Source organism: Rutilus rutilus, assembly GCF_951802725.1.
Source record: "Rutilus rutilus genome assembly, chromosome: 14".
NCBI lineage: Eukaryota > Metazoa > Chordata > Actinopteri > Cypriniformes > Leuciscidae > Rutilus > Rutilus rutilus.
The window spans coordinates 7,872,665-7,891,934 of record NC_140219.1 but is presented as its reverse complement, the minus strand read 5'-3'; the positions used below and the strand labels follow the sequence as shown (position 1 = coordinate 7,891,934).

Below are 19,270 nucleotides of genomic sequence, written 5' to 3'. Positions count from 1 at the left end.
TGGCTTTAGTCTCTCAGCCACCCCTCCTCCCTTTCTTAAAATCGGCGCATGCGCAGTGCTCTTCGGTGCGCTGCTTCGGCCTGTTTCGGCAGTGGCCGGACATTTTCGCCTCTTTGTTTTACTGATAGTGGATTTAACTCGGATTCAACCCAATATCCAGCGGACCGCTCTGGCCATAAACAGGTTTGTTCCTTTAAACTTGAACCTATTCCCGCTGATCATTGCACGAGCTTTCTTTCGGACGACAAACGGGGAGTTTTCATTTATTCTCGCTGTGTTTTTTTCCGCTTGATGGCAGCTCTGCATGGCTATACGTGCTGTTATCTGTGCGGTCGTGTTGTATGTGTGTGTATGCGTGTGTAAATGTGTGTGTGTGTATGGCGACACCGGGCCCTGCAGCTCCTAACCGGGGTCATCTTTGTAAGAAAGGAAAAAAGTGTAATTTAGTGTAGCTGGAGTTTCATAAGCATTCACTCCTGTGTCTGATTATAGTTCTTGTGTTGGTCAGTTCTCCTCTTCCTCCTGCCTGGAATGTTCTTGAGAGCTTATTGACCATCATCATAATCATCATCTACCTATCTGTGTGTTGAAAGTTGGGGTTGTGATGCTTTGACAGGTTTGCATGCAAGCTAAAATGAAATCTGGGCCAGAGAAAAAGTTAAAGCCCAGAGGGTTTTGGGGAAGCATGTGCAAACCTGCACCCCAGACTCCTGGAGCAGGAACAACCAACAAGTCATACTTCATATGTTTTGATATATTCACTTTTGTGAATGCCCTACATTATAGCTGGGGGGATGACAAACAGGATATTGTTGTTACAGTTACAGTATAAATTGGAGTACAGACAATTTTCTGTTGTTCCAAAGTTGTGGGGGAGACCTGTCCTCCTTATACCCGCTGGAATCCCCACTCTTACGTGATGGACATATGGAGTTGTCACGTCTGGACATTGGCTGGCATCCACATTGATCCACATTTCAACGCAATTCTGTGTTCTGGCATCTTATAACCATGTTGACCAATGTAGCATGTTTTGTCTTATGTCCAGATGTAGTGTGTTGGTTTAGAGTGTTAATATTCCTAAAATATAAAATGTGTTCTGGTGTATTTGATCTAATGACACCACCTTCATGTCATGCTGTTAACCTTGAGGCCTTTTATAATACGGCCTTTTCTAATATAGTGACTCTCATGAAACCTGTCAAGTGGTTGCACAAACTGAAAAGCAAACAAGTGTTAAATAACATCTTCGTAAAGATATTTAAGTCGATAGTGAGGACCATTAAGATTTTAAATGTTGTCACATTATTTTCAATACTGTTAACCTCATTTTCCTCCTAAATCTAATTATCGTATAACAGTATTTTGATTCACCATTGAAATAGGGAGAAAATAATGAATTGCTGTAATGACAGTTAAGCTCATGAAAATCATGTGTCTATGCTAACAGGAAAAGTGCTATAAAAACAACATTTCTACTTTTGGTTTTGGCCTGAAATATGATGGAATATGACTGGTTTCGTGAGATTCACGCACTAATCTGAGTGAGTCAAACATTCAGATGACGTTTTATTAATGCATGATTAATCGCTTAGTCAATGTCATGCCTATAATTGTCTGATTCTTTTGTATAAGTGTTAAAAGTATGTGATAGCCTGATGAAGTTTATCACGAGACACGTGTTGTTTAAAGCAACTTCGTAGGACTGGCTTAAACATGTGGCCTGTGGCTATTGCGCAGTCCTCGCTTATGTGCCAACAACAGTTGAATGGTTTTCAGTAAAAAAAATGCCTTTCAGTTTGTCCATGTTTTTAGTGCATATACCCAGAAAAGCAAGTTCTAAAACCGGTCAATCCTGCGGTCTGGCATTAAGCAGTGTAGGGCTGTAGGCTGTTATTCCCACTGATGTAAAGTTATGTCACGTTAAACAAAAGTAATCTAAAAGTGAGCCATTGAAATTTGACACTGATTTTGAATGGGGTGAGGTGTTGGTTTACAGTGACAGTTATGTAGATTTGATTCAGTGGATTGAAGGCCTTAAATCAGGTAATGTGTGTGACTCAAGTGTGATTTCACTTTGGGTTTCTTTGATCTTGATTCTGCTCTCACTTCATAAACTGTTAAAATCTGTCAAACTTCAGATTTGCTTTAATCATCTGTTCAGCTTCATAGTCCTTAAAGGGTTAGGCTAAAAATACAAATTTCTGTCATTAATTACTCACCCTTGTACAGTTCCAAACCTGTGAGACTTTCGTTCATCTTCGGAACACAAATGAAGATCTTTTTAATGAAATCTGAACGCTTTCTGTCCCTCCATAAGACAGGTATGAAACTGACACTTTGATGCTTCAAAAAGGTCATAAAGAGATTATAAAACTAATCCATATGAATTGAGCGGCTTAGTCCAAAATTTTCTGAAGAGACACGATCGCTTTATATGATAAACAGATTTAATTTAGGCTTTTATTCACATATAAACATTGATTTGCAAACATAAACAGAAGCTCAACCGAACCTGCATGACATGCAAGAACAAACCTCTTGTGGAAGCTCAAACGTGCTGCGTAACACGAGAATGAACCTCATTGGTTCTCGCGCATCAAGCAAACATGCTTGCGCTTCGGTGACTGATGTGTGAGTTGATGAATGTTTGTATGTGAATTCAATCTGTTCATCATATAAAGCGATCGTGTCTCTTCAGATAATTTTGGACTAAGCTGCTCAATTCAAATGGATTAGTTTTACGATCTCTTTATGAACTTTTTGAAGCGTCAAAGTGGTAGTTGAGTAGCTGTCAATGGAGGGACAGAAAGCTCTCAGATTCCATCAAAAAGATCTTCATTTGTGTTCCATAGATGAACGAAAGTCTTACTGGTTTGAAACGGTATGAGGGTGAGTAATTAATAGGGACGTCAATTTTCACAAATTCCCATGATCGATCGTCGTTTAAAATAACGATCAGTTAATCGATTAATCGTTAGCCTTAATACTGCGATATGCGTTTGCTGCAGTGGCATATGGCCAACAGCATGACAGGGTCCGCAAATGCTGATCAAAACGCTACGTTCCTCCCCAAATGAATGACAAGGGTTTTTAAAGGGGTGGAATAATGCCCTTTTCACAAGATGTGAAATAAGTAGGCTATTTGATGTCCCTAGAGTGTGTATGTGAAGTTTTAGCTCAAAATACTCCACAGATATTTTCATATAGCATGTTAAAATTGTCACTTTTTGAGGGTGAGCAAAAACACACCGTTTTTTGTGTCTGTCCCTTTAAATCCAAATGAGCTGCTGCTCCCTGCACAGAGGCGCGGAGCTTCGATTACCTCCTCACACAGACATTTATTGAAAATTTCAACAACTTTTAGCCTTTTATGTTCAAACCGGAGTCAGATAAAGATGGAGAGACTCAAGAAGAACTGACAACATGTAGAAGCAACAGGGCGTTTTTGAATGGTTAGTTGATGAATTTATGTAGCTTATGTGTAGTTATCTTCTAGTCATTGATTAGCATATTATGTCTTGATAATCTATAAATCACGTTCCCGGGGGCGGGGTTTATGTAAATTTTAGGGTTATTGATGTCACTAACCTGGGAGGAATGTCGTGTAGTCCCTACCAGCCGTTTGTTGTAGTCCTTAAAAAGCTATTTCTTTACAAGAAAACATCTCCCTTTGCTTTGTACTTTGAGCGTCGTAACTTTGCAGATGTTGTTATATGCTCAAACAGCAACATTACACTCTAACTAAAGTTAAAAAAGTGAAATCATAATCAACCACCCCTTTAATCTAAATAAAGGGATAGTAGGATTGTAAAATATTTCGATGTGATTGATCATTTAATTAAATTACTTGTTTAATAATCAAATATAATGACTAATACAATGCGTCACCAACACTGCCTCAGATGCGTGCTTGTCAGTATGCGTACGCTCTTCCTGGAACAACGCGCTGAAAACGACAACTAAACCCAATGAATTCACAACGATTAAATTAAATAGTGTTCTCATGTTATGTAATATGACAGTCCCAGTCATAGTTATTATTAGTCGTGTATTGCTGTTTGAGTTGCGCACTGAATGAACACCAACTGGAGCACTTTGCTAGCGCATTATTTAACTAATTTAATTAAGAAATGCATCCTATATGAGATTAATCAGATACAAAATAAACATAATATTGCAAATTATCTGCAGAAAATGACGCGAATGCACAAGTGAACTTGAACTAAGTTACCTGCCACTGTTGATGTGAAACAAAGTCTCAGCTTTCAAATTTTGTCAATTTTATTATGAAATTCAAACAGTAAATTCCCTTTGGTTATGTGGTGTGACAGAACGCTGTATCGGAGCGGCAACACGGAACGCACATGAACCAATCATCTCTTCCTCTTTACTATTAGTTACAGCGTGAAATAAACATGAATGAACATTAGAAGGTATGTTTGCGCCACATAACCAGCTCCGTACAGCTTTTCTGTACTGTAAAGTTCTGTAAACTTGCTTGGCATCTCACCTGGTACAGCGTTGCATTTGTTCGGGTGCGTGTCCCATGAAACACGAGTCACAATAAAAGAGCTAAAAGACTTATGCAAGCTAAATGGCATGGTTGATTGGGTTTTTATCTAGCCTAACCTTATCGGTTGGTTTATGGTAGGGTTTAGTGTAGGTGGTACGTTATTTTAATTTGACATTCAAAAGATTTTGAAACTGACGTGATTCTCTACCAATGCTAACTTGATCGTAGAGACCATTGGTGGCAATGGTTCTACGATCTACTTTGGGAAACGCAGCCCTGGCCAGTGTCACTATTTTTTACGGTTGTCCATTTCAGGTTTTGTGGATGTTTTATGTAAATTTTAGATGATAACTGTCAGTTAAAGCTTAGGCTATTTGGTTGTCTTAAGATCCTTTGTTTTGGTACTGTGGTATTTACTCCTTTTTCATAATTTTTCAGGGTCATATACACTTTTAGTCCTACTTCCCTAAATGTGGGTCAAGTGAGATCTTGGGGTGTACCGTGTTTCCTGTATGCAGCTTTGAGAGAGTTGGAGTTTTGACAAGTTTTTTCCTTTTTTTTAGTTAACCCAAAAATGAAAATTGTCATAATTTACTCACTTACCCTTGCTCCGAACACATCATTTTCTTTTTTTCTGTGGAACACAACAGGAGATCATAGGCAGAATTATTTTGCTGTTGCAAGTGGATGGATGCTGTCAAGTTCCAAAAATGACATAAAATCACTATTAAATCACATTATGAAATAAATGCTTTTCTCCAAAACATGTTGGCCACAATTATCGGCACCCCTACAAATTCTTATGAGTCAAATATCTCTGAAGTATGTTCCCATTCATATTTAAATTTTTAGCAAGGTGACTAGGAACATGAAATTGTTCAGCCATCACTTCTTGTTTCACAGGAGTATAAATATGAGGAAACACAAAGGCCAAATTCCCTTAATCATCCATCAGAATGAGTAAAACCAAAGAATATAGTTATGATGTGCAGCAAAAGATTGTTGAGCTTTACAAAATAGAAAGCAGCTGTAAGAAAACAGCTAAAGCATTGAAAATTCCCATTTACACCATCAGGGCAATCATTTCCAATCAGTTCCAATCAACTAAAGATGTCGTAAATTTGCCTGGAAGAGGGCTTGTGTCTATAATGTATTAATGCAAAGCGAGGAGGACAGTTCGAGTGGCCAAAGACTCTCCAAGGATCACAGCTGGAGAATTGCAGAAATTAGTTGAGCCTTGGGGTCAGAAAGCCTCAAAACAAAAATATCAAACAGCACCTACATCACCACATTTCCTTTGGGAGGGTTTCAAGAATAAAATCCTCTGCTCTCTTCCAAAAGCAAAGTCCAGTTGCCAGACACTACTGGTACTTCAAACGGAACTGGGTTCTATTGTCAGATGAAACTAAAAAAAGAGTTTTTTTGGCAGCAAACCCACCAGATGGGTTTGGGGCAAACAGGAATAAAAAGGACCCCGTGCCCACTTTTAAATATACTGCTGGATGCTATTTTTTTCTACTGGAGGTTCTGGACATCTTGTTCAGATACGTGGCATCTTGGATTCTATCAAATACCAACAGGTAAAAAATCAAAACCCGATGGCCTCTGCTAGAAATCTTAAAATGGGCCGTGTTTGGATCTTCCATCAGGACAACGATCCAAAACAAACATCAAAATCAACACAAAAATGTGTCACTGAGCACAAAATGAAGCTTCTGCCATGGTCATCCCAGTTCCCTGACCTGAAGCCTATAAAATGAGTGGGGTGAGCTGAAGAGAAGAAGCACCAACATGGATCTGGGAATCTGAAGGATCTGGAGAGATTCTGTATGGAGGAATGGTCTCTGATCTCTTGTCAGGTGTTCTCCAAACTCACCAGGCATTATAGGATTATCTTGGCAAAAGGAGGTTGCAAAAAGTTTTAAATAAAAGGGTGCCAATAATTGTGGCCAACGTGTATTGGAGAAAAACATTTATTTCATTTTTATTAAATAAAAGTTCAAACGGATTAACAATGCAGATTTATTTTCATAGGCTTCTTTGTTCATATTTACCAAGGGTGCCAATAATTCTGACCATGACTGTAGATGTCATGTTACTGCCATAGTACTTTTTTTGAACAACAATGAACCCTAAATGGCAACCACTGAGTTTACAAATGCTCATCCTTATAAGTATTGTATGGGGAAGTGAATCGGTATTGGCTCAAAGTTCCTCATATGATCTGATGTTGTCAGTCTTTCAGGATACAGTCTCTGAATTACACAAGAGTCAGCATGCTACTTGGGTGCTTCTTGCGTATATTATCTCAAGGAGACAACCTTCAAACACACAATCTCTCTGTGTTTGCACATTCTGGAACACAAACAAGTTCCAAGTCAATGTAAAATTTCCTCCTATAGCCTGTAAAACTGGCGAGGGTTTTTAGAGAGCTCAACAATGCATGCCTTGTTAAAAGATTCCATGCAATAAGCCGATGAACCAAGATCAAGTGTGATTTAGATGTTTTTTTTTTTAATGAGGTTAACTACTGGAATTTCAGAGATATGGGATTTTATTAATAATGTCATACATTCTCGTCTGATTAACTGATTAATTTTTAGGTGGGGGTGATATGGGTCAGTATTGCAAAGGTCACTCTGTCTGCCAAGGAAGAAAACCATCAGAAAATGGTTTGAGTTTCAGGGCTGAACATTGTTCTACATTACAGAGAAATATTAAACCATAATAATGATAACATATAAATAAGCGCATGCACGCTTAAAGCTTGCTGTGACTGACTGGACATTTTTATAATTTATTGATGAACTGCTGTTTTCTCAGTCAATGTCGATGGTAAAGATGAAGGACGCTGACTCATATCTCAGCATAGTGGATGTGCCTATAGAGAGAAATGCACGCTAAACGTCATGCTGTAAACGCTGTACTAATTTAGCTTCCATACTCTGCATGAACACTTGAACATACCTGAAGTTACATTAAGGCCAAGTATGGCAACCCATACTCTGAATTTGTCCTCTGCAGTTAACCCATCCAAGTTAGTGCACACACACACACACACACTGCAAACCGTGGACACACACACCTGGAGCAGTGGGCAGCCCGGGGAATATACAGTATATTATGCACCTAACTATAGCACACATTTATCGAGGTTTACATAAACGTTTGAGCAAGCGGCCATGTAAAGTGGTTAATGTTAAGCTACAACTTGCATGTTTCAAATTATAAGCCTTGTTTGATGTCGTTGAATGAAAGGTGAACGCTTGGATATCCTGTCCGACATGATTACTACATGGACTAGCCGTGATAACGATCTGTCCATTGGACTGCGGGACTTCTCCAATTCCTGTGGTGGAGTTTTTTTTTTCTGCGACTTAAAATTTGGGTGGGATAAGCCTTTTGTCGTTGACTATTAGGGTGCAGCCTTCTTTTCACACCATTGAATCTGATCAAGTATTTAAACTAGTAATGGTGGCTTGGGCTGCTTCTTATTGGTTATTGAAGTAACAAGGTTCAGTTTTTGTAAGACACTTTTTTTGCAGTATTTTTGGCTGGACTTTCACCCAGCTGCTTAAAAATGCTGTGGGTTTTTAATATACATATACGTATGTTTGAGTGATTTGTTCTGTAATGTGGCTGTAATGTGAGTATTTTTATAAAAAATGTATGTGTACTAGTTAACATCAGGGACTTGAACTACATAATACTGTTGTGATTGTGCTTTAAAGGTGAACTAAGTAACTTTTTTATCTTAACCGAACAGCTTCGGAGTCATTGGAATGGTTATATGACTGTTTTCGGGTTGAATGGTGGTCTTCTCGCACCCCTTGAGCGCCTGTGTGACGAAAAACCACCCTTGCAACTTTGGGCCGGCAGCATCAGGAAGTATCGCGTGATATCAGGTCTCGCGATGTAACAAACTGCTTTACGGCACTGCACACATATACTATATAAACATTGATATGCTAGCCTTCTGTGTATTATACATACCTCAGTGGACATGGCTCCGTGCGTTCGCCGGGTTCTTTGAAAACAAATGCACATGACCAGAGGGAGAAGATGGGACGAGCCAACGAGTTTTGACGACAGTGTTGTCAAATATCTATTCCGAAGCTGTAGGGGGAGCTCTATAGAGAAACCCACGAGCAAAAATCGACAGCGAAGAAAACGAAATCGGATCGAAATCGGAAAGCTGCATATTGCAGCTTTAAAGGGATAGCCCATGATTTACTCACCCTGAAGCCATCCTAGGTAGCCTGGAAATCCAGACCTAAATCTAAAAGATGAATGGTCTGGCGTCGACTAATGAAAATCGCCCAGCTCGAGGGGCGGCACCAAGCGTGACTTCGATGTCACAGCGCTGTCGTCATCTGTTAGCTCGCCTCTGGCCCGCCCGATGTGATTGGTGCAGCTCAGATAGAGGGGCATATTTAATGAGCATCATTACTCGACACCATAGTAACTCGCTGAGCAAATTCAACATGTGCTCTCGCGAGAACTACCAGGGTACATCCTAGGTGTATATGACAGACTTCTTTCAGACGAATACAATCAGATTTATATAAAAAATGTCCTGGCTCTTCCAAGCCTCAAAATGGGAGTCAATGGGTATATTTTTTTACGCACAACGTAATGACAAACGCGGTTGCCTAGCCCTGTTTGAACCGCGAGAGGTGTCAAAGCTTACGCTACTCCTACGTCATACATCGTCAAGTGTTACTCTTTTGGCGTAGGTCGATTTAGGTACGGCTGTCTGCTGGAAGCTAGTTATTTTAGTCGATAAAGTTTTAAATATGGATATTTTTCTTACACGAATGCATCACTTCACTTCAGAAGGCCTTTATTAACCACCCCAGAGCTGTTTCGAGCACTTTTATCACGGATGGATGCGCTTTGATGGACTTACAATACCCATTGACTCGCATTACAAGGCTTGGAAGAGCCAGGACATTTTTTAATATAACTCCGATTGTATTCGTCTGAAAGAAGAGGCAAATACACCTAGGAAGGCTTCAGAGTGAGTAAATCATGGGCTAATTTAAATTTTTGGGTGAACTATCCCTTTAATAAAAATAAAAAAAAGTACATATTATTACCATACTTTTTGGACATGGTACCATGGTTTTCTTGGAAGTACCTTGGACTACCATTCAAATGTATATGTATTTAATCACTTATCATATCATTTACAATCTGATATCATTGCTTTTCCACAGTACTCGCCACTATACTTTTTTTTTTTGTAAAGGTTTATTGAAACTGTCATTTAATAATTCATTAGGCCAGGTGCTCTTGCACTCTGAAAAGCGGTATTATCAGGTTGCTGAATGACATCAGTAAATCTCAATTGTTCAGCGATCTTATAGTCCAGCTCTGTAGGCGTAGCGTCGCTCCCAGCTCCTCAAACAGACCCGACACTCCTCAATTGATGAATTTTTTTTTTTTTTTTTTTTTTGCACCAGGCCATAAAAGACTGTTTGTAACAAGCGTGAACCACTATTTTTGTCTGATTGCCGGTCCGTGTTCATTTAAGCGCTGGGGTCACACACAAACCCATTTTTCCAGAGACAAAACTGCTCTGCTTAGTAAGTCTATCATACTGTGGCGCCTCATTAGCTCCTCACAGAGCGCTTCATACAGCTGGCAGCGTCTGTGTGCCCGCTCGTCTCCCAGAGCACTTCAATAGAGCTGACGGAAAACAGCGGATCCTGTGTGAGAAAAATGTGTGAGAAACTGGGCGAAAGGTGTTACTGCTGGAGACTTTATATGAAAAAGTCTGACACACCCTGTTATGAAAACCATATTCACCTATGGCACATGAGACGCCCTTTCTTCCGGGTCTGGTGAGGGCATTTGCTGTGACCCTTTGCTGGGGTTTTGATCATCCGTCAAGGCAGTTTCTGTTAGCGTACCCCACTGGGCGAACATGGATTTTTGGTTTCTCTCGTGGAAAGCTTGAACTGAGATTAAAATGCCTGGTTTATTTTGTATATATATATATATATAATACATCATTTTTTATTTATTTTTAAAGGTTAAGCTAAGTAAGATTTGTGCAGCAAAAAAAAAAAAAAAAACACTACTTTTTCTTTTTTTCTTTTAAAAAAAGAAGCCACTTACACACTTAACTTAGTTATAGTTAGTTATAACTATATACTTAGTTATAACTTAAGATTTTAGTCTAAGTCATTGTTCTTGTACAGGAAAGAGAAGTGTGAAATTTGTCCATCCTTTTGTATTCATCAGAAAAAATAAGGAAAATAATTTTGGTCGTTTTTGGTGGACTATTATAAATAATGTTTGTAATTTTTACAGGGGAAAAAAACTAAATATGCTACATTGCCTAAATACAACTGCCAGTTACCATACCATATATGGTGAACGTGTAAATAGTTGAATATTACTTTATATGTCATTTTACTGTAAATACTGTTTTAAGTAAAAAACATTAATTATTGGTGAAGAACAATAAAATGATTTTCCTAGAAGACACTGTCACACATTACTTAAGATTTATTTTTATATACATTTTGTTTTCAGTAATGTACATTACATTAGATTGATTTGTGTGACATTTCCTGTTAATTAGTTAATGTTTATTGCATTATTTTAGTGTTGTGTGTTGCCCTGGCGGTGTTTTGTCTTTGTGTGGATGACTTGTGCAGCGTCTGTACACGAGTTGCCTTTTTTTTTTACCTAAAGTTAAAAGGATATTTTTTATTAGTTTTTAATTTCCATTGACTAACGCTGGTAATTTTAAAAATGACTATTGAACTATTGAACACTATAACTACTATAACTATTGAACAGTCTACAGTTGTTGTTGTTGTTGTTGTGTTTTTTTATTTTTTTTTATTTAATAAGTTATGTAGTTGCATTTATACTACTTAATTTTAGTGTAAATTCACACTGATTTGCTGAACCATTTGCTGTTTGGCTGAGTCCATGTTTTAAGGTCGTTTTTGTGTCTTTAAAGTGCTTTGAATAAAGATCTTTGACATTTTTCTGTGAAATATTTGTATCAGTCCCAATTCTCTGGAATGTCTTATTTATAACAACAGCACATATTTGGTTTTGTTGTCTGTGTACGGTAATGCTGATAAAATGCTACGATAGAGCGTACTATCAAAACATAGGCTACTATCTGTGTTCAAAGACTCAAATCCAAAGTGTTTGCACAATGTACAGTTGTGTGTATGTTCAGTTTGATTTTGCTCTAAGTGGTACAGTGGTGATGTGATATTTCGTCATTAAGCTCCAAACGCAAACTTAACAAGTGATTCAATTTGCACCAATGTCAATTTGATCCTTCAAATTTTGGACGCTCTGTGTGGAAATAATCAAAATGTTGGTCATGTTATTTTAAAACCCACTGAGAATCACATGGCTCCAGTCTGCAGGCTGAGATAGGCACCGTTTCCTGTATAGTAAAGAGATCTGTTTTCTTTTATGTCACTAAAGTACCACAACAAAGTTAAGTGACGCCCTCAGCAATGGTAGATTGAATTGTTGTTGATTTGTTCAGGAAGTTTAGTTCGTAAACTGGAATTTGGGAGGTCTAGACTTTAGAGTGTAATGAAATTTTTGTGAAAGTTTATAAAGAGAATTACTCAGATCAACATGAAACGTTATTCACAATTATTTTATCTTCCATTATGTGATGTATTTCTGAGTGAAACGGGATATACATTGTAGAAATGTGGGCCAGGCCTTGATTTTTATCCATCGGGAATGGCTTGAATCTTGAAAACGTTGTCAGCTGTTAGTTGAAACTTCTCCGTCTTTGTAAAAGAAAGCAGCCTACTCATTTCAGAGGCTGAGCACTTTATTATTCTACATAATGAGTAAAGATTATGAAGACAAACATTGTTTGTTTTGTTTTGAATACCATGCATTGAATCATTCACAGTAAATGTTATTAAGTATTAAATTATGTATTTAGAAAGTAGGCTAGTTGGGATTTACTTGGATTTCATGTTGACTTTCAAACCAACCAAGTTTTCGGAGCTTGTACTCTAGCATGTTGAGCTGTTGGATCTGATGATACACACTTACTCATATCCTTAGATGACCTACATTCATGTCTTCTGGTTTAAGTAATTTCACAGGCTAGTGAACAGACAGAAACTCCCTGGCTGGGAGTCTCTCTGTCTGGACTCAAGAAGGCAAGCAATAAACGTATGCGTGGGCATCTAGAGAGGTGACGGCAAATTGTAATCCAGATCACAGATCCAGATCTTTTGAGGATGCACTGATAGGGAATTTCTGGGACAATATTGAGAACTCAACTACTTGTTGTGTCAGATACTCATACCAGCAGTGTCATCTGTGAAAACTTAAATAGGTTAGAAGAAGAATCAGGATTTCACAGGCTGCCTGACTTTGTGATGCATGGCATATCATTTATTTGCAGTAGATGATCCTAATTAAAACACAATGGAATGAATCGCTTGAAATGAATCAGTTTTAAAATGGCAGTGACTCGCCCATCAGGTACAATAGGGAATGCCTTGATATTGCAGCCCAGACCATCACTGATAGATAGATTTCACCTCATCTCCCATGGATGTGGGAAAGACAGTGAAGATGGACTCATCAGAGAACAACACATGTTTCACATTGTCCATAGCCCAAGATTTGCACTGCTGGCACCAATGTAACCAACATTTGGCATTGGTACAAGTGACAAAGGTTTGACTATAACAGCCCGACCATGAATATTGACCCCGTGGAGCTCCTGACAAACAGTTTTGGTGGAAACAGGAAAGTCGAGGTGCGCGTTTAATTCTGCAGTGAGTTGGGCAGCTGTGGTTTTATGTTTTTTGGATACAATCCGGGTTACATCTTTTTCAGACAGCTTCCTCTTGCGTCGACAGTCACTCCTGTTGGATGTGGTTCGTCCTACGTGGTGGTAGACTATATGCCGACATTACTCTGGATGCCATAGCTTTCAATACACCACAGACTTGCTGTCCTGGTCACAGATGAGCCAGCGAGACACACACCAACAATTTGTCCTCTTTTAAACTGATATGTCTCCTATTATGTTGTGTGGATTGCAATATTTTATGTACAGCTGTGCTATTGCTCTGCTAATTCAGCCTTCACTATCTGCTCTTACTGATGGAGTGTAAAATCAGTGAAGATTGGCCACCAGGCCACGCATATGTGAAACCTCTAACACTATATTTGCCAGTGTTTCAGTTTCCCTGCATATTTATACATACATACAACACACACACACACACACACACACACAACAGAAGTAAAACTGTTTCGGAGTGTCTATTTACAAAAGGTGCAAATAGAGCATCACAGTCCCGGCCCCGCCCACAGCCGGTGCCGGAAGTAAGAATTCAATACAATTTCTCCATTGACAGTTGGGGTATAAGACATAAAAACGTAACCATACATGGTAGACTTAAAACCATCCACGGCTGTACTAAGCGATTGTATATGCTCATATAAACGCCAAAAGTTCATGGGGCTCTAACCTTGTTTTGAGATTTATGCCTTTTATTCGCGATGTCTTGGATAAGTACTTCATTACCCACAATCCTGAACAATCCCACAATCCCACAGTGATGCATCTGATTGGTGGAACTCATGTAACTGTCTGTTAAACCCCGCGAAGGTCCGTGAAGACTGAAGATAAATAAATAAATAAATAAATAAAAACCTGTGTTGCGTTTTTGCACGGTAGACTTATCAGTGCAATCATGATCTCCTTGGCTGCCATGATGGCTTTTTTTCAAGGAGGAAAACAAAAGTGTTCAAAGGGGTGAAAACCACTTCAAATCGGGTCATGTAGTTGAGTGTAACGTTAGCGTGTCCGAGGGTCAGCTTGTGGGTTTTGTAAGGGCCAGCATGAGGGACAAGACCTATAAAGTTGTGGTGAGTTTTGCAGGGAGGTTGGTAACGTTAGTTAGCATTATCGTTCACTTTAGCTAGGCTACTGTAGCCTTCATATGGTATATGGAGTCATATCAAGCATTTTATGATGCCACTGTCAAAGCAATATTTAGCCTAGGCATACCTCTTCATGCATTTACTGAACATTTGTGTAATAATTCATGGCAAGTTAATAAACTGAATATGATGGTGGTCCAAGAGCAGACCATGCACTGGTCCATGCATCAGACCGGTGGCGTGGTGCACTTTCTGGTTTGTTGACGAGTGAGCGGTGATTGCAGTCAGGTACAAAGCACTGCACCATGTTGCTAACGTTATCGTTAACCGCTTTCACACACGCACACAATATAAAATACACGATAAAATACACGATGATAAATATAAAATTCAATACACAATACCTATATAAAACACTATTATTTACACGATTACTACTGAAAGAACTGCTATTAAAGCTATAGTAGGTAATGTTGGAGAGCTAGCAAGAATTCGAAAGCGGCACCTCTTCTAAGCTCCACCCCCTCCCGTCAGTACTCCGTCCAAAGCTACGCCCCCACAAACATGAACGCGCAACTACAGTCGGAGTCCACAAAACACATATGCCACATCACCACAGTTGTCCCGTTTATAAGCAATATATTAACGTCATTTTATCACAATTATAATGCAGACACTTGCGACTATGGCTGTGCAATATGTTCAAAATGTCATGTCCTAAAAGTCAGATAAGCAGTATGTACCTACGACCTGTAACACAACTGGCTTACACCGACAGAAAAGCTAATGTTAGCATTGGGCTAATACTAGCTACAAAAGTAGCTACGTTGCCTAACATAACATATATCATGGAAATAACAAATCCCCCCGAAGCAAAACAAATAATTACCTGTCCAGCAGAAAGACCGCAACCTCGGCATCGCTTTTCAGGCCCTTCAGCTCCCTCAGTTGTCTCCACCGTTCAAATGCTGCACCAATGTTGACGCGAGTTTGTCCTCTGGCTTTATCCAGTGCCTGTTTCAGTGCAGCCTTTTCTGCCTCCGATTTTCTTTTTTTAGGCTTTTTATCAGGGCGAGCAGTTACCAGCAAAGCTGGCATTGGTAGTTTTTGCTGCATTTTCTCTTCCATTGTGCCGCAAACTCCTGCTTACTCGGTGTAGTGAGCTGAATATTTCCGGGAACGGTGACATGTGATGAGTGCACGCAGGGCAGCGCACGCAGTGGGGCTCGGGCACGAGACATGAAGGCATCTGATTGGTTCTTTACATTCGCACCGAGTGGCAGTGATTGGTCAGAGTTTTTACTGTCCTGCAGCTGCTACAGAGGTCTGATTGTTTTCATTCCTTTTTCTGAACACATAATGTATTGACTACTCTCAGGATGGTAGGACCATTTCACCCAGTATAAAAAAAAGTGTTTCTGAACAGGATTACCTACTATAGCTTTAACTGCACATTCACTATATAAAATTCACTGGAGGAAAAAGTTCACGTGGCCGTCGTCAGATTTGGAAGTCGCTCAAAAGGCTCTTTCGCGGTTGTGGCTTCAGTCGACTTCAGTGAGGCGCGGTGGTTTATGGGATGAGTAGTTCCTTCGCTCGGAAATGAAAATATGTCCACAGTCTTGTACCTTTTGACTTTTTTTGGATTTTCTCTTCGTTTTTTCACTCGAAATGATATGTTGTATGCTTATGAGTTCAGCCGTAGCTGGTTATCCTCAGACATGCTCTAAAACTCTTTGGATACGGATTTTTCCAAAACGTCAATGGGAGAAATGAATGGGAAATTTACTTCCGGCACCTAAGCTCTCTCGGGCTGTGGGCGGGACTGTGATGCTCTATAGCAGGCATTCTCAACCCTGGTCCTGGAGGGCCACTGTCCTGCAGAGTTTAGGTCCAACCTTGATCAAACTCACCTGCCTGTAGCTTTCCAGTAATCCTGAAAGGCTTAATTAGCTTAATTAGCTGGCTCAGGTGTGTTTGATCAAGGTTGGACCTAAACTCTGCAGGACAGTGGCCCTCCAGGACCAGGGTTGAGAATGCCTGCTCTATAGCCTGCCTTCTTGGCAGAGGCTATTTACACTAACTCCGCCCACCAATGTCTGGTTGGTTTAGACAAAAGTACAAAAGAACCAATCAGCAGCAGTGGTGTAGAGATTAAAAGGCGCATTGAAGATACTTTTGATGTGATTGCCCGAGTTCAAATCCGCCTTTTGTCGAACTCATTCTTCTGTCTTTTCCCATGGCATATCAGATTGGAAATGCATTTATTTTTTATAAATATGAAGAAAATATGTGAAAAGTGCCTAACGGTTATTTAATAATAAAGTGTTTATTGGGTAGGTTTAGGGGTAGGCGTAGGCGTAGGGATGGCTTTATTTTCCCAATAAGCTGGCATTTATTTAATAAAAATAGCCTGATAATTTACACTCAACGTGTTATTATTGCATAGCCTACTGTGCAGTGTGCAGTAGGCTAACTATTTACTAAATACTGCTATTTTTACAGTGTAAATAGAATCAATCGCTATCTTCACTTAGTGTAATAGCATAGGCTACTACCACTAAGATAATATTGCTGTTTTCACTTAGTGCAAATAGCCGCTGCCAAATTGTTTTGTATTTTATAAATGTACAAATGTATTAATTAAAACTATTTGCTGTTAATCACTAGGGGTGTAACGATACACGTATTCGTATTGAACCGTTCAGTATGAGGCTTTCGGTTCGGTTTTCGGTACGCATTTTCAAACCGAACGGTACGCATGGTCGGTACGCATGGTCCAAACCGAAATGGTTGGACCATTTTTCTTGCCGACCAAAATTTCGTTATTTCAAATGTAGGCGTGTTGCGCGTGGCAAGCGCGCTCATAATGAGACACCGGTGCGACCACAACGACATCAAATGGCAAACGTAATGCAAGCGGAACGAAACTGCTTGTTATTGTGTGGTTGAAGGACCGTTTATTTGGACCAGTGCAGCGCGAGCCGATCGTGATCATGCGACACTGTTACTACACAGCGCTAATAAGAGATCCAGCAAAGAAAGCATTTGAATTCGCCACAGAAGTAACAACATCGCTGCGAGATCTAGTGAGAAACATTCACATTTCTCCGTTATTAACGGATCAAACAGCGCTGACGTGGAAACCAGGAAGAAACACTGTGCCATGAATGAACTATCCAGTGTCCACAGATCAGCAACATTCACCATGGATTTACTGTAGTAACACTAACTGCAACCATGGAAGTTTGGCAGGAATAGTAGGCTATAATGCCTTCAAGTAACATTACGTCGGTTTTATTTTGACATTATGAATAAAATTGCTGCCCACAAATGTTAATCTGAACTAAAATAAAACTGTTTATAACTAGGCTACTACAATAATATTACATTTCATTTTTTCCAAGGAGCTGTTTTGTTTTGTATGCTCATAAGAAGAGTCAATTATAGCTCTAGAATTGCTCAAAGTAAAAAAAAAATCATACTTTATGATGTTAGTTTTAATTTAAAAAATAATAATTTAAATCAAGGAAATTTCTGTCTTTTTGCTGTATTGAAACATACCGAACCGAGACACAAGTGTATCGTATCGAACCGAACCATGAATTTTGTGAACCGTTACACCCCTATTAATCACTGTTGATAATATGGATAAAAATAATTTAATGTATAGTGGTGGTAATAACAATAATAGAATTTTCTAGGTTATCGCTATATAATTTATCAGTCATATTTATCAGTGATATAATTATGCACATTGTTTGAAGGTGTTTGAAGATTGCAATCAACAGATAGTATGTCTTAAATTTGCTGTTTGCCTTTTTTGCACTTTTTATTGTATTTTTTACAGTTTTAGAAATGCTGATAAGGAGCTGATAAGAAAGCTGTAAATAACTCCAATAAAAAAAAAGCTCAATACTAGTTGCAATTTTGAAATCTTGAAAACAATTGAAAAAAATATTATTTACTGAAAACATTCTGGAAAGCCAAAGGGGGAAAATAGTCTGTTTCCTTGCCATCATTTTGTGTATAAATGTGTGTAAATAAATAAATGCCTGTGTGTTTTTTGCAGCTGAAGTGGAGCACAGGATGCAGAGTTAACACCACCCTGTGTCTCGCAGAAGAAGCCCGGCTGCCAGACCCTCAGCAGTAGACACATGGCGGCAATAGGGGTGAGTGTAGTGCATCACTTCCTTTCTGCTGCACAATGTTTAATCTGATCTTAACAATTTTAATTGGTTCACCCTCATTTCCTTTGTTGTTTCAATCTCATATCTTATTTTTTCATAAAAAGGAGATGTTTGGCAGAATGTCCAAGCTTCTGGTTTTCTGCAACAGAAAGATAAATTGTGATTCATACTGCTTTTACCCATAAAAGTAATCCACATGACTTGTGTGCTATATTCAAAGATAATATTCTTTGTGTGAAGCCTGAAATTCAGCAGACGGAAAATTTAAGTCGTTACTAATTAATAAAATAAATCCTGTGCTGGAGCTCACAAACCTCATTTGCGCTTGTTTAATAAAAATAAAAAAAGTGACGTACCATGTAACAGTTTGTCTATTTTATTTACTAAAAACTTTTGTGAGATCTGTTTTCAAAACAGCAACGCCCCATGATCCTTGTGTAATGCTCAGTTTTGGATTTAACTTTTTCTTTTTTTTTCTCAGAATAGAAAAGACTCATGGATAAATTAATGGCTTTGAAGCTCCAACTTTTATTGAAGCCCACTAATGTGAGAGTGTAATATTCACTGCAGCCCGTGGCAGTTCTCTGTCCTCATTTGACACTGCACTGATTATGTTATTGCAGTATTGCTACTGGCTGAATTCATGAATTCA

The 19,270-nt window shown here is 39.0% G+C and overlaps 1 protein-coding gene across 1 annotated transcript in view; it reads left to right on the top strand.

Moving 5' to 3' along the window:
- Nucleotides 1-62: 62 nt before the first annotated feature.
- Nucleotides 63-19,270, top strand: part of pcgf3 (polycomb group ring finger 3) — a 44,800-nt gene continuing 25,592 nt past the window's right edge. The window contains exons 1-2 of the mRNA XM_084430280.1: nucleotides 63-183; nucleotides 18,501-18,600. Coding sequence (XP_084286406.1) covers nucleotides 18,586-18,600 — 15 coding nt within the window. The 5' untranslated portion in view covers nucleotides 63-183; nucleotides 18,501-18,585. The remainder of the gene's footprint in view (nucleotides 184-18,500; nucleotides 18,601-19,270) is intronic.